A 23,395-nucleotide genomic window follows, 5' to 3' on the forward strand; every position below is an offset into this window, starting at 1 on the left:
GGATGAACACTCAAGGGACACCAAAGGGACAACCATTGCAAACAAGGCAGACCCCCCCCCCCCCATTTCAGAAGTAGGAAATACAGGACCATTGTGGTCCTACAATATCAAGGACCTTCTATCTGTGTCTGCAGGAGAGCAGAAGTTAGGGGAAGTTAGGTGTGTGGCATCCAGAAGGGCTGGCCACCATGTCACATTCTTGCAGCAGGAAGGGAAATGAAACAGCAAAATATATCTATTTCCATCAAAAGCACAACCCAAGGCAGGAGGCTGAGGCAGGAGGATCAGGAGTTCAAGGACAGTCTCAGTTACACAGTGAGTTTGAAGCCATCCTGGGCTACAAAAAGAAGTAAATAAAGCCAGGTGGTAGTGACTTATGCCTTTAATCCCAGCACTCAGGAGACGGAGGCAGGCGGATCTGTGTGAGTTTGAGACAAGCCTGTTCTACATCGTGAGTTCCAGGACAGCCAGGACTAATACAGAGAAATCCTGTCTCAAAAAAACAAAACAAACAAAAAAAGTAAATAAATAAGTAAACAAATAAAAGAAGCACTAACTAGAAAGCATACACATCACTGGCCAGAAATTGGTCATCCAGCAACTCTCTTTGGGCTGCTCCTCTGTGCTCAGAGGTAAGTCTGGAAGTCAGCAGGGTGCAGAGAATACATGGTTATGAGCTGGAGGTGTGGGACTCAGCATTCAACAAAACCCTGAGCTGAAACTTGATAAAGACAAGATGGAGGATGCTAAATAGAAATTCCTATGCTGTCAAAACCAACGGAGTCCTCAGGGATTGCTGGCTAGCACCCCTATATTTTCTCTCTCTCTCTCTCTCTCTCTCTCTCTCTCTCTCTCTCTCTCTCTCTCTCTTTCTAAAATTTTCCTACGTAATATTTTTATTGATTATTTGGAAATTTCATACAATGTACCTGATCACACTTGCTTCTCATTCCTCCCAGATCCAACCCTGGTGCCCTTCTGTCAGAAAGAAGAAAAAAATACACAAGACCAAGTTGTGTCGCCCATCTACTCATTGGAGCATGGTCAAACTCTCCATGGCCAGCCCCATAAAGATAACTGAGTCCTTTCCCGACCTCCTTCACTGGAAGACACTTCAGTGCCTTTATCACACTTTCTAAGAACTCTCTTCAATGACTTCACGTCTGGACTCTTTCTTTTTTATTATTTGTTTTTTATTTAGTTTTGTGTGGGGGAGAGATTGTCACAGAAGTCTTCAGTGTCTTTCATTCTCAATTATGAGTGTCAATCATCAACGACACTGCAAAAGAAGCTTCCTCGCCAGAAGCAGCATGGACCACAGACATCCGCACCGTCTCCTGCGGCAGCAAGGACCACAGACATCCACACGGTCTCCTGCGGCAGCCCCGATCATGGACAGCAACGTGGTCTCCAGTGGCAGCACAGACCACGGACTCCAACAAGGAGGACCTGAAGTTTAGAGATGGGCCAATGGTCAAGGTCCCCTGATGGCTAAAAGAAATCGGGTGAGCTTGAGTGGGCGTCTCTATGCACTCTCTGAGAGTAATCCTGGTGAGATTCAAAGATACCTCCAAGATGGGCATGAAATCCAACACTGAGTATACCAACACTTATTAAAAGAAGCCCTACTTGCAAACTTCCCTATCAAGATTTTATTTTTGTTGTTGGAAACAGGGTTTCTCTGTAACTGCCCTGGCTGTCCTGGAACTGGTTCTGTAGACCATGCTGGCCTTGAACTCACAGAGATCTGCCTTGCAGACCTCTCTAAAGCATCCTGAAAGTGGGAGATGATCCTAGAGCCTTGAAGTAGAGGGGACACTTCACAGGCCTCGTGCAGAACTCTCTCATGAAGACTGTTTAACTGAATTCTACGCTTAATTCTCATTCATCTGTCTTTGGCTCTCCCTGGTCCTGGCTCAGGAGCTATACTATTGTGTGATAGTTCTTCTGGAGACAAAAGGCAGGCCCCTGGAGCCCTGGGCTAACCCATTGGCTCTGGGGGGTAGGGGATCAAGTTCTAATCAGGCCCAATGCTGATTCTCCTCAAGCTTTCACAAGTCCACAGCTCCCACCCGGCAAGAGCACCCTGCACCCCCAGGTGCATGCCGGGAATCTTAAGGTGATGCTTGGCACGAAGCTGCCGCTCCTAAGGAGGCAGGGACGTGCCACAGCTGCGGTCCGTGGAGATTCTCACAGTCCTCGTTTTCAATTTGGGCTTTGTAGCTAAAGAGGTAAATTGAGAATATTGATCAGCTCATCAGCTCACAATTAGGCTGTCCTTTTCCCTTTCTGAAATTTGATCTAATGCTTGTGATGGGGGAGGTGACTAAGTGTAGGCTCCTAAGCCACTTCTAGACTCATTGTGTGGCCCTTTACCGCAAGGGCGCCTTGATGGGAGCATTTTCGTCATTCCTCCTCATCTGCCCATGGGACTGGATTATTTGCATGAAGGCGTGGTGCAAAGTGGGCGGGACTTTGAATGAGGAAGGAACAGGCATGATGGCTCAGAGAGGACCTCAACACTATTGGTCTGAGTTGCCAAAGAATGCCAAGTGTGCTGTCCTCCTGAGGCAAAGAGAGGATGGGCTTTTTGTTTTTATTTATTTATTTATTTATTTATTTATTTATTTATTTATAAGAGTTTCTCTGTGTAGCCCTGACTGTCCTGAATTCACTCTGTAGACCAGACTGGCCTTGAACTCATAGAGATCCACCTGTCCCTGCCTCCATTCTAGTTGAGCTGATTGAATGCTGACTGATCAACTGTTAGATGGTAAGTTCCCCAAGGGCAGAAAGCAACGGGTACTCAGTACATTTTCATCCGTTCCACGGAAATCACACTTCACTGATCCCAAATGTCTACCTACAGCCAATCCAATTAAAAAAAAAACAAACCTTGTTTCTACTTTCTTTTTCTTTTTTTTATTTTAATGATTTTTGTTTTATTTTGTTCTTAGACAGGGTTTTTCCATGTAGCCCTTGCTGTCCTGGAACTTGCTTTGTAGACCAGGCTGGCCTCAAACTCACAGAGAGCCACTTGCCTCTGCCTCCCAAGTGCTGGGATTAAAGGTGTGCACCACTGCCTCCCAATTTAGTGATTTATTTAATTTTATGTGCATTGGTTGTTAACATACAAAAGAGTTCCACAATAGTCCAGAATGGAATATATCAAAGGTTTATTTATTTGGGGATAAACTCACAGAAAGGGTAGCGATCTGCAGTCCTCTCCATGTGGTGGGAACTGGAACCGAATTCCTTAGCCAACAGGCCAGCACACACTCACCTTTAGTCTGCATTTATAGTATATGAGACCTTGCCCAAAGTGGACCAGTATCTTAAAAGCTATAGGCTGAAGGAGTTCCCACAGCAATTGGTGTTTTGCTTGCATGTATGTCTGTGTGAGGATGTTAGATCCCCTGGAACTGGAGTTACAGACAGTTGTGGGCTGCTCTGTGGGTGCTGGGAATTGAACCCTGGTCCTCTGGAAGAGCAGTAAGTGCTCTTACCTGCTAAACCATCTCTCCAACCCTTTTTTTTTCTTGCTCCCTAATCTTTTCTTCCCCTATTTCTCCTATTTATTCTCTCCACCTGCCAGCCCCACCTTTCCTTTCTCCTGCCTTGCTATTGGCCATTCAGCTCTTTACTAGACCAATCAGGTGTTTTAGACACAGCTCCACAGAATTAAACGAATGCAACACAAAAGAATGAGGCACATCTTTGCATCATTAAACAAATGCTCCGCAGCATAAACACAGGTGGCACATCTTTAACTAACATTCTACAACGTACGTGTGTATGTGCCCATTTGTGCAAGTACCTATGGAAGCCAGAAGAGGGCATCAGATCCCCAGAAGCTGGTAGTTGTGAGCTGCCCAATCTGGCTTGTTGGGAACCCAACTGGGCTATGAGTACATTGAGCAAAACCTAGGGATACCCAAAGGTCCACAAGTGAGCAGTCAAGGAAGTCACAGAATTCAGGTTCCACGTGCAAGATTAAGTCTGAACATAGCCCCTCAGTAGCTTCGTTCATGGAGGGAGGTGCTCATCGCGGGATGACTTAGAGCCCTAGACATTAGGGGCTAATGGGGAGCTGCTGTCACCGTGATAGACACTGCCAAATACACAGAGGGGAAAACTGAAGTTTACTCTTGTAATGCTCTGCTACTGCTGAGGCGATCGTGTAGAGCCAAACCAAGCTCGTTTGATTTAAGGACATGTTTTCCCCCTTAGAAAAGGACAGCATTAAAAAGCTTTAGCAATTGTTTTTTGGAATGTGGAGCCAAGGTCCCTGACCCTTCCCTCCAAAGACAGCCTGAATTAATATACCCACCAGGTGTGGTGATACATCTTGTAATCTTTGGAGTATGTCAGGAGGTCAAGATTATCTCATACAGGGAGGTTGGGGCTAGCCTTCACTATATAACACTGTCTCAAAAATAAAAACAAAACAACCAAAAGAAACAACAACAAAAACAATAGCGACAAAACAGAGCCCTAATCCACAGGTTTTGTTGGACTTAACCTATTGCCTCCATAAGTAAACTCAGAAGAGACTTCTGTTGTGAAGAAAGACGTTTATAACAGAATGTCACCAGAGAGTGGCCATGTCTGGGCCAGGAAAGGTAAGATTCCAGAACTTTCCTCCCTGCCATTAGAACAGTTCTGTGGCCACACAGGGGCACAGCCAAGCTCTGACCTTTGATTCGGGTTGTGTTCCTACATCATGGCTTACATGGTAAGGGACGAATAAAAATAGGAGACACTCATGTGGATGCTGCCTTTCTTTACGGCCCTGCAGGCTTTTCCTTATGAATACTGGCATTAGGGAACTGTGCAGCCCAGAAGAGCCATTTCTAAACATGGTAAACTAAAAGGTAACTGTGTTTTGAGAGGCGTCTAACACTCAACAGGCACTTAATCAATACTCACTAATAACATTAGGCCACTCAGCACCAACCAGGAAGATAAGGCCATTTCTTTGTTGGCATACAGTTGGGTAATAGATAAAAATAATTGCAAGGCTTTAAATGTTTGGCAATGATTAGCTAAAACGATCACCCCTAAGCCCTTCCCACTTGGAGAAAGTCATTCCGGCAGGAACATCAGGAAAAGCAGCCAATACCCGCAGTTCAGAGGGGTCTACGTGAGCACTCTGCGCTATCTAATCTAGCCTTTGTGAGTGATCTATGTAAATGAATTACACTTTTTAATTAGGTGGTCTTTTCACTTGCATATTGAAGTTTGCTACTAATTACAGCAAGGCAGGAGGTCACTTGATTGGTATGGGAAGCAAGGGGCCTTTATTTCATTGAACTAAACTACTGAACAGTTAGTGTGTAGAGAAAAAAAAAACGTAGAATTTATGCCTGTTCTCAAAATTCAAACTGTGAAGCTCCTGTTCATTTGTTTTTCTTCTTGACTCAAATCCCTTTCTATGGCTCATTGGGGGGGGGGGGTTCTCTGTTAATATCAGAAGAATTTCTAAACACCAAATGACTCAAACCTATTATGTCTGCATAGCTTGGAAGCCTGGAGTTTTGCATCCCTAATGCCAGAGGGAGAAACCCACCCTTTCGATATCCGTCACATTAAATGCCATTTAATTGCTGGCACAGCTGTTTCCAGATGTGGCTTTATTTTGTTTCTGCCAGCCAGCCTGTGAGTTTCATTAACTTCATGATTAAAGAACGGAGAAAGCTTTCTTTTCACACTTCATGGGAAGCAGACCACCCTTCAATTAGCGGAGGAGCACGGGCATTGCCGCAAACAGACTGCTCTGAACGGCCTAGGTGGCATCTTGCAAACCTTCTCCCCATTCATTTCGAGAAAAGGATTTTGTTATTCTTTTTACTTGTCCGCGTACAGGAGCGTGTCCTGTGTGCGCGTGGGTGCCCTCAGTCAGAAGAGCGCATCAGAGTTGTGAGACTCCTGACCTGGGTGTGGGGCACCAACCCGAGTTCTCTGGACTGAGTCCTCTTCATCCTCGGAGCCGTCTCTCCAGTCCCCTTCATCTGAGTTTTATGGCATCCACGGGGATCTTGATTTTCTATTCTCTTCCCGTGTTTTGGTGAAGCACGCTACCCAATGGTGGTGGCACAGGTCAGGAGACATGTAAGACATATCTGCTAACTCAGTACGCAATCCTTGGGAAACCAGGACTGCTAGAGTGAGCGAAAGGCTTGACCCAAAGGAATTTCCCTGTCACTCAGAAGAGCATGCATTTTCATGCAGACACACACGCCGTGCCATCCTGGGAATGTAATGAGTCCTCTTGGGCTCCAGAGCTCTTCCAGATGTTCAGGGAAGCAGCCCATCTCTCTAAAGTCTAAGGCCTTTTCAGACCACATCCAGCAAGGCCATGTAGTTGGAAGGGTGGGGCTTGAGCAGCTTGCTTTTAAGCCTTGTTCTCTAATCCATCCAAGGCTGGCTCTACTGGAGCTTGGCTCTCATCCAATTTGCCCTGTATTTGTCTCCATGGGCAATAAGACCTTAGGAGGGGAGAGTCTGATTTTTCTTTTTCCTTTCTTGATTCCCAACACCTAAAGCCTAAACACTGTGGACATGTCATAAATATTTATTGAATTACTGGGATTATGAAAACCAAGACTCTGAAACAATCCATATTTATTATCATTGATACTAATAGTAGCACGGGACTCACCTTTCAGAGAACACACGACAGATAAGCTAGGCATTATGCTAAATGTTCCTAATAGTTCGCCCCATGGCATCAACGGAGACCAACTCCTATTCCCCCTTTCCCTCTGTAGAAGACACCACTAAATATAATCTATTCATATCTTGGTCCTTAAATAGAATCTCAGCTGCGTTTGGAGCAGCAACCAAATGTTAGATACAATCCCCTCCCGCTAGAAACCATTGTTTTGCAGGGTAGGCCATTGGCTTGACGCTGATAAAGCAGAGGAGAAATTTAGTGTCGCCCTCATAGGCAAACAGAGCTCTCAGCAGGATGCTGAACTTCGCCATTGCACTGTTTCCTCCTACCTGGTTCTAGGAGCATAAATCTACAGGCAGGTGGATCAGCCATCTTATTTCATAATAGACAAAAGCCTATTTGGCTCAGTTGGTAAAGGCACTTGCCACAAAAGCCTGCGAATCAGAGTTTAGTCTCCAGAACCCACAAGAAGGTGGGTAGAGAGAAATGACTCCACAAAGTTGTCCGCTGATGACATATGTCAAACACACCACACACACACACACACACACACACTCCAACAACAACAAGAAATAATATTCACATTTAAAAAATAGGCTGGTAGGATAGGATGTGGTGTGATTCCTGGATCCTTGGTCACCTCCTCCCGTAGAGGCATCAGGCTTGCCCTCCCCCTCTGGAGACGTCAGGTAGGATGAGCCGTGAGACCTGCTGAGTAGCACCTGGTACTTACCTGTGAGAGCCACACGTAAGAATGCATCTCTGAACGCAGACATGAAATAGCCAGGTCAGGCAAAGCTCCCAGACACAAGCTTCCATTGAAAAAAAACGGGGTAGCACTGCTCTGGGGAAAAAAAAAAACATGAGTTTTATGGGGGCTCTTGGGATCTGGGGCATGTTACTAAGAAGATGCCCCCCACCTCTGAAATCTTAGGGGATTTCCCTTTCATACAGATGAATACCAGTGGCCAGATTGTCCTTGGCCAGATCCTGTTCTATCCTGTTCCTCTTGAAGGGTGGCTTTTCCCCCTCCACCTGTAATAATGGTTGGGAACACACTTCTATATTAACCAGAGGGAAGAGAACTCTTTAACAAGCTGCATGGATTAAGGGTTTGAGAGCCTGGTGGTGGTGGCAGCGGCCCACGCCTTCAATCCCAGAACTCAGGAGACAAAGGCAGGTGGATCTCTGAGTTCGAGGCCAGCCTGGCCTACAGAGTGAGTTCCAGGACATCCAGGAATGTTACATGGAGAAATTCTGTCTTGAAAACAAAACAAAAAAAGAGTGTGAGAACCTGTGTCCTGCCCTACTACTGTTTTGCCAGCATGCTTTCCCTCGTGGCCAAGCGAGTGCTTCATGGCCTTTGAGCTTCTAAGTTCCTGGCTCACTCACACATTTACCAGAACCATCCATGGCAACCTCCTGTTCCTTCTGAGGACCTTACCTGCTGTAGGCATTGGACTTCTTTTCTCCTTCCCTTCCTTCCTTCCTTCCTTCCTTCCTTCCTTCCTTCCTTCCTTCCTTCCTTCCTTCCTTCCTTCCGGCCTTTCTAGACATTCCCAATCACAGTTGTTAATTTAGTTTTCTGGTAGCCAAATTCAAAAGGAAAGAATCAGCTAGGAGAATTAATTTTAGTAATCACTTTAGCCCACAAAAATCTAAGACTCTATCATTCTTAACAAGCAGTGTAAAATTATAATAAAGTATTTTATAGTCTTTTTCAGATTAACACTTATAGCATGTCTCAATGTGGACAATGCTCATTTCAAGTATTTAATAGACTCAAGTGCCCCAGGACTACAACAGATACCACAGGACTTGATACAGAATAACCTAGACCCTCTAAAGTCTGAATAATAAAGCCCCCCCCCCCAAAAAAGAGGAAGACGCAGAATTCTGGAAACAATGCAACATGAAGAGGCAGGAGAGTGCCGTCAGAGAGCAGATGTCGCTGGTTCTGAATGTAGCTGGGAAGGAGGTTCTGAGAGGAAGGGGCCATGGCAAAAACCTATTTTAATTTTAGGAAAATTGACTCCGGTTGCTTCATAGACGTGCCAAATCACCATTGAAGCATCATACACAGGTTTATAGAGAGCTAACATTAAAAATGGAGGCTATTATTAACTATGAGAAAAATAATTATGGGTCAATCAGACATAATCATAGCATATTGATTGACCTAAGAGCACAGAGCTCCCCAAGGTCATTACAAAAAGTCAATAAACAGAACCGTGAGAAGCGAGCCCCACCAGCGTGAGTCCGGGCCAGATGTACTTCAGACTCCAGAACTTTCAGGATGTGGGAGCATTTGTGTAGATTTTGTCTAAACTGCACAGTCAAGTCAGGTGGATTGTGGGGAAGTTTAGATTTCAGGTGAGCAGTGCTCTACCTGTGTGAGCCTTTGCTTAGGGACATGGAGGACTCCTCCTGCAGACACAGGGGAAAGTCAAAAGGGCCCCAGGGGAGTGAGAATAAGATGCTGGAAGAGGAGTCGTCTGTGCTCTGTAACCCTTCAGATGTTCAACTGAAAATACTTTCTCCGTGCTGGGCATGGGGCACACACCTCTCAGCCCAGCACTCAGGAGGTAGAGGCAAGTGGACTTCTCTGAGTTTGAGGTCGGCCTGATCTACAGATCAAGTTTCAGGATAGCCAGGACTACATAGAGAGACCCTGTCTCAAAAAAAACCATACATATGGGATAAGTGTGTGTGTGTGTGTGTGTGTGTGTGTGTGAGAGAGAGAGAGAGAGAGAGAGAGAGAGAGAGAGAGAGAGAGAGAGAGAGAGAGAGAATAGAGATAAATGCTGAAAGTTAACAGTGAAGGACTAAATGCTTCCAGAAGCACAGAGTTGAGAGGCTGAGAGGGTTCGGAGCAGAACAGGGATCTTGGCGGCTCTGGCAGATCACCACACTAGGGTCATCATTTCCAGCTCTGCTCCCCTTCTAGTGAAGCGAGGAGAGTCAGTGAAATAAAGAAATCCATCCTCAGATGCTTATGAAACTGGAGGGAAGACTGGCAAAGCTACTGCATGCATGCGGGTTAGTTTTCCTTCTGGACACCAAGAGGCTTTAACTGTGATGCTGCTTTTAGAGTATGGAGCTAGAGGATTTTTATAGATTAGCTAACCCAGGCCTCTGGGCTTGGTGAGGACTCTCTCTCTCTCTCTCTCTCTCTCTCTCTCTCTCTCTCTCTCTCTCTCTCTCTCTCTCTCTGTGTGTGTGTGTGTGTAGGTTTTAATAAAAGTTTGGTCCTGAGCTCAGATCCAAGTCTACTTGATCAGAATCTCCAAGGGTTCAGCCCACAAGCTGACCATTCCTAAGCCACCCAGGAGTGATGTGAGCCCTTTCTAGCAGCCTCTTACTCATTTCACAGTTCAGGGGAGCTCGGGTACAGAGAAACTAAGTCTTCCAAAGTATGGTTCCTCATCAGCACCTTCAGTGACATCTGGGAACCTCTTATGATAGAACGTGCTAGAACTTGTGGCTTCTCAGGCCTCGCTGCAGATCTATTGACTTATGAAGTCTGTGTGAATGAGCCGTGCAGGTGACTGTGAGGTGCACAGAAACGCGCACTTTGAGCTTGAACTTTTGCTGATGAATCATCCTAGGGAAGCAGTTGGGGCACTAGCTCCCAGAGGGGTCTTCTTCATCACTCAACCACACTGAACGTTATCCTAGAGAACTGGAAGATATAGATGACTTGCCCGCTTGAAGTCAGGTACCACAGGGAACAATGTGGATGCTTAGGAGGTAGAGATTTCAATCCTATGCAGGACCTGCTGTCCTGAGCTCAGAACCATCCACTCCCAGACTCCTAGTGGTGTGAGGACCTGCCTAACCTGTATGGTATAAATCAAAACTGCCAGGCATTCTATTGCTAGCAGCTGACACATTCCATGTGACCCAGAGGTTTTCTGACCCTCTCAGAGAGTTCTTCCTAGGTTTGTTGCAATATGAGGATTAGTTCCGAGAGTCCCAAGCTTCTTAACCTTATCATCCAAAAGCTTATCTTGGCGTTCACCCAGTCGGTGCTGGAAAAATGGCTGAGGAGCAAATTTGAGAGCAGCCTGCTGCTCTCATTGATCTTTTTCTTCCTCTTTTTTTTTTTAAATTGCATTGAAAAACTATATTCATTTAGTAGGGTGGGTCACATGGTCATGGGTGTGGAGGTCAGAGGACAACTTGCTGGAATTGGTTCTCTTCTTCTACTGTGTGGATCCCGGGAATTGAACTTGGATCATCAGGCTTGGTGGCAAGTGCCTTTACCCACTGAGCCATCTTGCCAGCCCCTCCTCTTTTCCGCAGGCCAATATTCTTCTCACTTTTGACTTTGCTAACCTCTCTACTTAGAAATAACAATTTAATTTTCAAAAACATGTAACTTTGCTTTTAACCATGTTCCTATTGCCCCGGGGAGTATAGATGTCAGTCCTTGGCTTCATCTACAACCTCACTGCAAAAAATCTCAGCAGGCTATCTGAGGAGACAAACAAATTGATTCGTAGGTTTATGTGGGGAGGCAAAAATAAATAAATAAATGCAAACACCACTCAGAATAAACAGCACAATGCTGAAGGGAGAATACCACTGTCTGATTTTAGATTTACTATAAAACTATAGCAGTCAGGATGGTGCTGAAAGGACAGAAAATGGGTCAGTGGAGCAGAACAGGGTACACAAGAAGACCCACAGGAATTTGGCCAATTAATCTGAAAATAGCAAGCACAGTCTGCAGCAAATGGTGCTGAAGAACTGGCTGTCTATATGCTACACACTGAGAGGAAGCACCTTCAAAAGAGATACATGTGATAAAGTATCCAAAATATAAGAAACTTAGTCTCAACAGTAAGTAAACAACTGAAAATGGCCATTTGAATACATCAGTATAATCTCTCAAAGATATGTTGCTGGTTGGCTTTTTTTTAAAACATCACAACTAAGAAATTAACACTAATTTATTGGCATCAATTATCCAATGTCCCAGTTTTCTCAATTGATTTCTATTTCTTTTCCTCCTCCTCCTCTTTTTTTTTGTTTTTGTTTGTTCAGGCTGGCCTCTAACTCAGAGACGGGTCTGCCTCTGCCCACCAAGTGCTGGAATTAAAGGTGTGCGCCACCACCATTCTTTCACTAACTTGAAATACCAACCCTATCAGGCAAGTATGATAGATGGTGGGTACAGCTCAGATACACCAGTTCGACCCTTCCCAATGGGTAAACTTCAGCATTCACTGCAGAACTTCCCCCTTTCTCCCAATCCTCCCTGCCTTAGGTAGTTTCCTGCTTATTTTCCCTATCTCTAGTTTTGATGTAGGCTGGGTTGCATCTAACACTAATTTGTGGAGAATATTAGGAATATTCTCCTAATGTGCATTAAGTCCCATCTTCTCTACTCACTGCACCAACTGAAACTCACCAGTGTTTCCTCTGGCTTTTTTTTTTTTTTCCGTAGTGAAATCTTTGAACAATTTAATACATTCTGATGTCAGAGGTATTTTGTTTTTGGTTCTGTATTTTGTTTTCCAGATTGCTAGCAAGTCATTGAATCATTTACTTTTCCTCCAGGGGTCTGAAATAGTCTTTACCATACTCAATTCACATATGTATATGTAAATTTGTAATATATTTCCATATATATCATAATTTGCTTCTGACCTCCACTTTCCATTTTAGGACCTGTGTAAGTGATCAATAGGGAATCACACCCAGGTCGTCTCACACACTAGGAAAATGCCACATATTTAGGTGGTAAATTGTAATAACAGTGGGCAGAGCTATTTTTCTCAACATTCTTTCTCAATTTGTACACAACTATGGCTTCCTGTTTGAACAATAAAAATTCTTTAATTGGATTTCAGAGTTATTCCCTCAAACTCTTCCTTGCTCCAAACCATGCTATTATTCATTAAATTTCGATTGATGTAAGAAATAAAAACTTTTTCCATAGTATTTTTTCTCCATATATAGTCAAGTTATTTTTAAATGCTAGACTTTTTGGAGCTCAGTTTTTTTCTATTTGGCTGCCACATGTGAGATCTTTGGGTTCTCTACACACATTCCGGGACTAGTGGGAGAATCACAGCCTGGGTGTGAGGACGGACACCTTACATTTCTGTGTGCACCAGCATAGTCACATCCCAGATGAGACTACTCCAGGCCTGCCTCTTTAGCTCAGCATCACCCCAGTGCCCATAGCTCACAGGGACAGCTTTCATGTCTGTCATCACATGGCCTTGTCCCATCTTCTTACTTTACTAGGATGTCAGTCATTTTTGGCTAGTCAATAGTTTTATCTCTTTCTACAAGAATCCCATTTACAAATATATCCTCAAATTCTGGAGGTTAGGTCTTCAACATGTCTTTTTGGGTGACATAATCCAAGCTTTCACTGTTGTATAATTTTGTGCCTATATTAATTGAATTTTCTATTGTTCAGGTAGCCCATGTTTTCACGGCACTCATCAGCTGCATATAATGACAACCGTGCAACTTCTCCACTACTTATTTCTCATTTCCTCCCTTATCTCGTCTCATCACATGATACTTGAGTACCCAGGGCCAGCAACTTGGCATTCGTTATCAATTTGAGTCTGATTAGAGTAGAACACTAGAAACACGACTATTGATTTGCATTTCTTCCTTTGCGAACCATTTGTTTTCATTCTTCATCTTTTTTCTACTGAAAAAAAAATCTGTCTTAATTTGAAAGAACTTTGTACATTAAAAATTTACATTTTGTGATATACTGAAAATATTTCCCCTGAAAAATATGAAGGCATCATGTCCATCAGAAGGCACGGATTAGAAGGAAGACACTGGCACTTTAAGAGAATTCTACCTGTCTGCGTGAGTGTCCAATGAGAAATACTTCTCCTAAGAGCTGGGATCTGAGTAGTGGAGTATGACCGGGTTTTAAGAAGCACCCTTGAATCTCAATTACACTAATACTTCTAATTTGTTTCACAATACACTATTTGTAAACCATTCAGCAGGGCTTCAGGGACTACACCATCTGATTAACCCTTTAATACCAAATGCTTCAGAACATGTCAGATTTCCACCAGCATCTACAACCCTCAAGCCACCATCAAAGAAAGGATTAACCTGCCCTGGGTTATCTAAATGACCTAATAGTCATTTAGATGATAACCAGCTATAGGATCTGTTCTTATTAAGTTTGATAGGGTTTTTAAAAAGCCATCTAATGTGATGAAGTTTGCAAAGTGATTTAAACAGGTTTGACTTCTCAGTTCGGAAGAAATTCGGTGAGCAGATACAAGTAGGTGTAAAATGTTAAGCTTTGAATGTTACTGCTCAGAAAGTTGGGAAATATTAGATGAACATTACAGTAACTAGTTTTCACTACTTATTAAACAAACACGTGCTTATTTTCAGTGCAACCCCCCCCCCATTCTATTTCTTCCCAAGGAACTATTTACATGGTGCAATACAGGCTAATGGAAAACAACCCAACTGCTGAGAAATGAACACTCATTCAGAAATGCAAATAATTGAAAGCTCAACCAGAAAGCTCCTGCCAGGATCATTGGGGAAAACATGACTCAACAAATGAGAGGCTAAGACAGGAGGAGGGTGCACTCTGCTGTCCCTTGTGCCAGGGAAGAAGCCTTCAGAAACACTAGGAAAGGACTGTAGTTTCTCTTCTCCAGTTCTGGGCGTTTCAGTAAATATGCTAGTTTCTAGTGGGCATTCACAGTCCTGAAAGACAGACCAACATACCACCAGGGTAAGCACTTCCAGCACCGAGTCTTTCCTCCACAGTAGGTATAAACTCCATATGCTATTGATGCTGTTTTGGTTCACTGCATCAGTGCCATGCTCAGCGGGGGCTGTGATGTTTACACACATGTTCCAGGCATATAAGAGACTGAGTTGTGTATTTTAGGAAAAAAAAACTTAAATGATTTGGTAGTAGGTATATAATCCTGCAGGAAAAACACTTCATTACAAAATGATACTTGTTTCCAGTCAATGAAGACAGCCTGTCTACATCTGGTCATAAAGGTCTGTAAGCCCAGCAATCAGAGACCCAGACAGGCGGATATTACGTTCAAGGCCTTTGTGGACTCCATTGTGAGCTCAAGGCAACCTGAGAAACAGGAACCTATCTCAGAATAAAAAGTAGACACTCCAGTGGGAGATGTAACTTGGCAGCAGAGCACCTGCCTACCATATGTCTGAGGCCCCAGGTCCATCACTAACACTACACCAAAAAAAGACAGGAAGCAAAACACTAGCCCAGGCGTGGCTGTGCTATCATGTGCTAAAATCCCTTCCTGGGGAAGACATGAACCAAGTCTACCCCTTGTTTTAAGGGTCCAACAACATACCAAAGCATGAGTCCACCAAAATTCGATCTGGGGAACGCATGACTTTATTGGGATCACTTACAGAGACTCAATGAGGATGAGCGGCAGTGGAGGAGTCTTTGCCTAGCACTGACGTGGACTTCCTACAGCCGCACAGATGGGCTCCTCCCTAGCGCCTCTCAGCTGATGTGCTTGATCTTTAAACCAATCTACAGTTACAAAATATTTCAACTTCAGACAGAAACTGGTATCTGTTCAAAACACCTATGTGATTTAATGAACAACCATTTAACTAAGTGGTCAACTGAAAATTTTGTAAAGTATGAAATAAACAATTTTATTAGGTGAACTCATTTATTTGACACATTAAGTTATGCAAAGAAAAATATATGCAACTGCATAAAAAGAACCAAATTTTCATATTACTAAACACAGCAGTGGCAAAAATAACAAATTGTAGAATGGACCCCAGGATTTAATGCAAAAAAACACCCTGTACAGAAAAATTTCAGGCTTCTAACTTCACTGAATCCAGAACTACACGAGCTTCTTTATACTCCTCAGCTTCTTCCAAATCTTTTTCACTTTCCTGAAATGAAAAATAGCAAATTAGATTTGTCCTTTAGGGATTTCAATACTTCATACTACACATCAGTAAGTAACTCAAGAATTAAAGAAAAGGAGTCTAGGCTCTCTAAATATATCACAGTTCTGTTCCTTTGTTACCGGGAAAGAAGAAGTGAAGGTTATCTTGTTTTTATCAGATACTCTCATACTATGTATTTTCATGTTGTAATTACTAACACAGGTGCCTAAAATTATTAGCATTAAGCAATTAAATAAAAATCTCACAAATTTAAAATCATTCTTATTTGGCCAACATCATGCTACAAAAATATGATTCACAATGAATTAAAAGTAAAAAAACAAGGAGTCACTAATGTGTTAATATAACGTCCACCATACAATAATACTTCAATTATTCTCAATGCCAAAGGCTGCTAATGATCTCATATAAGTTTAGTACAATCAAATTAGAAGACTGGATTTTATACTTACTAGTGAGTATAATATGAGTATATCATATTGACATCAAGCAAAATATTAACCTTAATTTTCTGATAGTTAAAGATTATGTTTGTCTACACACAAAAATATAGGAAACTTTCACTAAAATATTATTATACCAAGAAATTAATAAAATAATGCCTAAATTTTCACATAGGAGACTGTAATTAAAAAATACTACTTTTATTTTTCACGTATGGGTGTTTTGCCTGAATATCTGTCTGTGCGTCACACGCATCCTGCTCCCCCATGGAAGCCAGAGGGATAGGAGATTAGATCCCCTGGAACTGGGAGTTATATTTGGCTGTAAGCTGTCATATGGTGTTGAGAACTAAACGTGGGTCCACCACTCTAGTTCTTAATTTTTAAATGAAGTGAAGGACAACAATTTGTGCAAGGTCATTAAAAGATGTAGCTAGTTATGACAGACAAGGTAATAATGTTTGCATTTAACATGAACAATAAGGCAAAAAGCTGAGTTCAGATATCTGGCAACAACTTCTTTTTTTTTTTTTGGTTTTTCGAGACAGGGTTTCTCTGTGGTTTTGGAGCCTGTCCTGGAACTAGCTCTGTAGACCAGGCTGGCCTCGAACTCACCTGCCTCTGCCTCCCAAGTGCTGGGATTAAAGGCGTGCACCACCACCGCCTGGCATTGGCAACAACTTCTTAACCCTGAAAACGACCTTAAACAGTTTATTTCAGTAAACATGTTATTGAGAGCAGAGGTCATAGTTTAATTCAGCCTCAAGCACAACTATCTAAACATATCATCTTCAAACAATCTGTATTAGATTCATGGGGAAAACAGCACTGAAACTGCTAAGAAGTACAAATGGCATCTTTATATAGCATTTTAACAGTGGTTATTTCTTACTTTATCTATCATACTAAAATAGAATAAAAACTAGCACCTCATTTAATTGAGAAGAATTGTCCTGTCTTTTAAAAGTTCATTCTAGGGGCTGGAGAGAAGGCAAAGTGGGTCAGAGCATCTGTTGCTCTTCCAAAGCCTAGAGGTCAATCAATTCATATCAGGTGGCTCAGCTCACAGCTCCTAGTGGGTCAGATGCCTCTGGCCTCAGTGGCGCCTATCTGCAGTCATGTGTACATACCCATATACACAGTCATAATTAAAAACAGTAAATCTTTTAAAAAACTGCTGGGTCATGGGGCTCATGATCCTTAATAAAGTTTATTATAGAGACAATTCCAGGCAAAATTAATATATAAAATAAAGACCTTTCCCTCTTTTTTTTTTTTGCCCTATTGATTTAGTCAGAATGTGGTGATAAACATATTTTCTTCTTTTTCCTAGACTATCTAGAAAATACAGCTATGTATCTAATAATTAATATCAGCAGAGAAAATAGAAACATTAAAAATAAGATTAGTAAAGGAAATGTAGAGTGCATCCATTATCAAACAGCAAAGCAACAATGACTTGATCATTGTGACAGTCAACTTTCACTGTCAACTGGCCACAATTCAAATTCAGAAACCCCTAAGAGCATCATGACGCGCCATCTCCATTAGGTTGGCTGGGGCATGTCCACAGGGATGGTGAGACCCGGCACACTGCGGGCGACACCATGCTCTAGGCTGGCGGTCCTGGATCACAGAGGAGTAGAGGAACTGCATGAGCACAGAGCATGTTGTGTTTTCTCTGCTGTTAACTGTGCATGTGACATTATTAGTTGTTTCAAGTTCCTGCAACTTGACTACCCCATAATAACGAACTATAATCTGGAATTGTGAGCAAAATTAAACCTTTTCTTCCTGAAGTTGCTTTGTGAGGGCTAAGTTATGTTTTAAGTTTTTAAATTCTGTGTTTAAGAGAGCTATAAAACAAAAATACCTCTAACCTGTAGTCCCACTTTCCCAAGGACAGATAGCTTCCCAGAATGCCAGGATAACAAGCCCCTTGTTTTCACTTCCATAAAAAAGGCTAGTTGTCCAACCTGGAAGTGCTTGATCACATACAGGCCGGCAGTATGCAGGTAGGAAGTACATAGCCTGGTGGGTTTTACCTCTATCAGTGTCTACCTAATGTAATTCAGAGCCATTATCAGAGATCCTAGATAGACTTGGCCAGTATCCATCTTCCTGGCCAATATTTAATAAAGCTTGATTCAAATTTGGCTCAAAAATTGAGGTAGTGGTCTTATTCTTGCCCAGTGATATTAACACTTTCTGTTAGGGTTATTTTTTTTAATCACAGCCACAAAAATGAAACTAGGAGAGTTGTGATGGTTTGTTTTGAGACAGGGGCTCGCTATGTAGCCCTGGCTGTCCTTAAACTCATAGAGACCCACATGCCTCTGATTCCCGAGTGTTGGGATGGAAGGTGTTTGTTACCATGCTGCATGATGGTAAACTGTCTGGACTGTCTACAATCCAGGCACTGGGAAACATTGGTTCACTCCTCTCTGCTCGTAACTATGGATGTAATGTGACTTAGCTGCTTCAAGTTCCTGCTACCTTGATCGGATGTAACCTGGAATTGTAAGCCACATAACTTCTTTGTTTCTTAAGTTGGTTGCTTTATTCAGCATTTTACCACAACAACAAGAAACAAAACTGAGGTAGAAACTGGTACCAAGAGGTAGGGCAGCTGCTGTGATGAGCAGGACCATGCAGCTTTGGGGAAAGGAACTGTCTTGTAGGAAGAACGTGAAAGTGCTTGGTACAAAGGTTTAGAAAATCCACACAATGCTGGAAGCAGAGGTTAAATGGGCATTCTACCGGGGGTGTGGCAGACAGGAATGCTGAGAACACTGAATGTAATGTAGAGGGCTAGTCTTACAGTTACAGAGGGAAGAAGGACTCTCAAGAACTGGGCTAGGAACCATTCCTGTCACATTGTGGCCAAGAATCTGCCTTCTTTCTGCTGGTATTCTAAGAATCGGAGTGAAGTTAAGGTATTTCACAGAGAAGCCCCTGGTGCTGCACTGGGAGATCAAGGAATGTCCTGAAGGTAAAACCACACCACGCAGAGGTTCCACCTTGAGAAGATGCAAATTCACTTACTGGAAGAAAGCCCATAGCATCCCCCATTTCCTGGGAAGCAACGTCACAGGAAAGTGTGTCTTCAGCACACAGAGGCGGACACAGCTGCGTCCAAAGGGGAGAGGCTGTCAAGAGAACTTGGCTACTGTCCGTGTGGTATCTGATTTGAAGTCACAAAGATGTAAACATGAGGGGGTCACTGAGAACAGCTGAGGTCAGGCCCTGTGTGGCATGGGGGCAGTCCCTGTGATAAGAAGTCCCGAGAGGATTATATAAAGGTGAGACTTAAGCTGCAGGGAACCCCAGAAGGCAGGCAACCAGGACCACGGGCCCTTCTTCAAGGAGGGCGTCAGGTGTGGGCGGAGTGGGGCTGTGTGCTGAAGGTGGCAGGACTAAAGTGTGAGGCTGTCCCAGCTGTTGGCTCTCAGCCAATTTCATCACAAGCTCCAGATGCAGGACAAAGCGCTGCAGGACTTGGCAGGTTTTCTCTGCTGGAGTTCATTTGTTTATTTCTTGTTGTGCCCTGGTTCCTCATTTTGAAATACGAATGTCTACTCTGTACTATTTCAGGTTCAAAGTACTCAACTTTTTTTTTTTAATAGGAACTCACAATTAAAAGACCTCAGACTTTTAAAATATTAGAAAATTTAAAAATAATAAGGACTTTTAAGGGTGGTTTGCATTTTACATTAGGAGATAAACAAGACTTTGGGGAAAAAAGGTAGAGAAGGTCACAGCTTAGGGTGGTGAGTATCTGAATGTCAGGTAGACAGGAAGTAGAGTTGTGATGGCTGGCTTTAGCAGTCAGGTTAGTTCATTGCTCGTCAATGCAGATCTAAGTAATATGATCCTGCATCCTGCCTTCCCTACAGTGAGGGACTGCAGGGAATTTTGAGCCAAATGAGATCTTTGTCCCTTAAGCTGCTTTTGTCAGGGTGTTTATATCACAGCAATAGAAAATAGAATTCAGACAAGAGTGCTGTGCACTTGTCTGTTAAAAAAGAATAAGACGACACTTACTTAGACTTCATACCTTTATAAACTCAGCTAACCACTGTCTCACAAGAATCTGCACTAGGAAGAGTAATATAACAGCACAACAGCACTACCTGACGCACGGGACTTCATGAGAGGCCTGCCTCCGCGACCTTCCTCACTTTAAAACTCTCATTTAGTTTAGGTCTGAATCTAAAATAATTCCAGATCCTTTAAACAAGGACAAGTTAATTTGAGACATGGAATTAAATCAGATTTCAAACAGTTGGCTCACTGTTAATGTGTCAAAAAAAAAAGTATGCACAAAAAGCAAATAGATATTGCTGGTCAAAACTGGTATCATGTATACCTGCTATTATGGCTCAAATATTTAATTAAATAAGTAGACAGAAAAGATAGAAGTCATAACACAAACCTAAGCTAAATTCTTTACCTATTTAAACGCATGTTGATTCACAGGGTATGATGGTTACTGTCATCAATCTAATAGCCAGGGGTCAGCCTCCAGGCACACCAGTGAGCGGTGTCCTGATGCCAGTCCCTGAGTATGACAATGGGAGACTGACTATCTAGACTGCATCAATGATGGGTGATTGTGGACTGGACCATCCCTAAGCAGGAGAGGGAGGCACACAAGCATTCACTGTACCAGTTCCTATAATGGACACAGTGCAACCAGCTCTCTCCAGTCACTGTGACTTTCCTGCTCAGGACTATAACCTGGAATTCTGAGCTAAAATGAACCTTTCCAGGAGTATTTCATCATACAATAGGGGAAGAAGCCAAGACACAGGGCAAATTAATAGAACATCTCTTCAAATAGCTGTAGTGTTAAATAGTCAAGTTTTGGTAGAGAAATCTTTACTTACTAGTATCTGCTGAAGATCGGTATATGCAGCCTCTAACCGGCGCTGGCAATCTGGGATCATCATCCGGGACTCTTGAAGGATTTCTGCCTGTAATGAGAGAGAAGTCAAGAAGACAGATCTAATGTGTATTTATTTTACACCTTGGCTTATAAGTAATGATTTAGAGGAAATGAAAAATAGGAGTATGTTAAGTGACTCAATGTTCTAATTTAAATTGGGCTTATCTGATTGTAATATCCGCATAGTACAAGTTGTAAGCAGAACTTGCACAAAGTTTGGGGGCTTTTCTCTCTTTTGGCAATCACCTTTCCATGGTAAGTGAAAATTAACTGGCAAAGCTTTTCATTCAGTTCTTTTTTAAAAGGCCATTTAAAGTAAATGATTCCCCTGCTGTCACAAAGCACCTTTATCTAAAATGGGATCAGCTGGTTATATAAATATCCCCTGCATCTTTGGGTAATAAAGGAAAACAGTGTTCAGATAGTATCACAGGGAGATAATTACTGCATGAGAGAAGTTATTGAGTTATTGATCACATCGTGTGCACACTGCAGGAGGGACTCACTGAAAGACAGAGGTAAGAAAAATGAAAAGCAAAGACCAGCAGGTTCATATTTTGATGCTTATCATGCATAAAAAGTTATTACTTATCCTTATGCTTCAGTTTAGGAGAGAGATTATTCTCCCCAAGCAGTTTGAGCCAAATTACCATCGTGGCGCCCTCTGAATCTGAAGTTCTTGTCTATTCTCATGAAGACACTGAAGAATTAACCACAGGGACACCTATTCCGAGGGATGCTTTTGGATGTAAAATTTACCACTCAAGGCTATACTGTAACACATCAAACTCAAAAGAAAACTAGGAAACTTGGTCAATAGTCAAGATGTTGAATTGAAGACTGTTTCTTCAGTTGGTACAAAGCTTTTGTTTCCTTAAATTATTCCCAGAGACGGCTATTGTGATAACATTTTTTCTCAAAAAAAATGTTTGCTCAAAAGCTTTCAGAGATATGGGTACAAAATCAGTCAAGATTACCTACTTGAAATAAAACAAAATGCACACAGTTTAAGGGCACTAATATTTAACTATAATGGAAACGGAAGTAGGCCCCAGAATCTTCATGCTTTGACAATCTGTTGTAGCTCATACTGCAATAAAAACATCACAACACACAGATACTCTCTATCCACATCACTTTCTTGGGTGGAAATACATGGCTGAACTTAGAATGCTTTGACTAATAAGACACAGGTTAAAATTTCAAGTATAGGATCATGACTTTATTTTCAGGTAAACAGATATTTAATCAAGGGCACTAAATTATTTTTGTCTATCTGGTTTGAATCTATGTGGAAAATTGGCAACAGGAACATTTCAGATTTCTCCTGTAGAATTCCTACAGAACAACTTTATAGAAATAAAACAGGATGAATATGAAGAATTAGGTCAAACTCATGATAAGTCTAAATGTATATTTACAATTTCCCCCTAAACTTCAATGTTTCTGAAACGAATTTTAAGCAGCACTATTCAACATAATTTTATTCTTTATTATCTCTTTGTAGTACAGATCAAAATTTTCTTTTATTCTAACAAGATGAATGCTTGACTTCAACAGGGCAAAAGTTCATCCCCCTGTATTCCACCCTGATTACTCACTAAGTTTCCTCTACATTCAACCACCATAATCACAGGTTCCACATCTACGATTTAATCTACAGCAGGCTGAAATTAAAAAAACACCCCCCCAACTGCACTAAATATTTGTAGTATTTCTGTCATTATTCCTTATAAGTAATATACCATAACAATTTACATCACATTGGTATCATAAATAATCTAGAGATGAATTAAAATATACAGCAATATGTGTACAGGTTATAAACTGCACTATCTTCTACAAGGAACTGATCCAGGAACACTGAGTGCTGACTGCATACATGATACCAGGAGAGGGGAGAAAAAGGCAAAGAGAAGGCTCCGTTCTCTGGTCCAATACAGGGGCATAAACGTGAAAATATGAAGCAGGACACTGCTTCAAGTGAAGACTTGCCATGTGACGCGACAGGAACACCCTGGAAACCTGGACACCACAAGCCACTCTTGTATCAGATTCACAAGTTGAATGCTTTCCTTTATAGCAACGATAGTGACTGTCAGGGATAATTTTTTTTTATTCTCTGAGAATTTCATATAATATACTATCATATTCAACTGTTGCCCAAGTCCTCCCTGGTTCTTCCCAAATTACTACCCAGCCAAGTTCTTCTACTTTTTCAAAAACAAACAAAAAGGCCTCTAAAAACCATGGGGCCCAATTTGTGTTGGCCAACTACTCCTGAGCATGGAGCCTGCCCTGGACGTCTCAGTCCACTGGAGAGAACTAACTGACTTTCTTCTCCCAGCAGCTATCATTTGGAAACAGGTTTTTGACTGGGAGTGGAACTTA

General features: G+C 42.3%; 1 protein-coding gene across 1 annotated transcript in view; it reads right to left on the reverse strand.

Annotated features, from left to right (window-relative positions):
- Window positions 1-15,256: 15,256 nt before the first annotated feature.
- Tbca (tubulin folding cofactor A) overlaps window positions 15,257-23,395 on the reverse strand; it is a 55,932-nt gene continuing 47,793 nt past the window's right edge. The window contains exons 3-4 of the mRNA XM_050153875.1: window positions 20,946-21,032; window positions 15,257-15,595 (exon numbers count right to left, since the gene is read on the reverse strand). Of these exons, the coding sequence (XP_050009832.1) occupies window positions 15,515-15,595; window positions 20,946-21,032 (168 nt within the window). The 3' untranslated portion in view covers window positions 15,257-15,514. The remainder of the gene's footprint in view (window positions 15,596-20,945; window positions 21,033-23,395) is intronic.

This window comes from Alexandromys fortis, unplaced genomic scaffold, assembly GCF_014885135.2.
Source record: "Alexandromys fortis isolate MF-2015 unplaced genomic scaffold, M_Fortis_MF-2015_v1.1 scaffold_79, whole genome shotgun sequence".
NCBI lineage: Eukaryota > Metazoa > Chordata > Mammalia > Rodentia > Cricetidae > Alexandromys > Alexandromys fortis.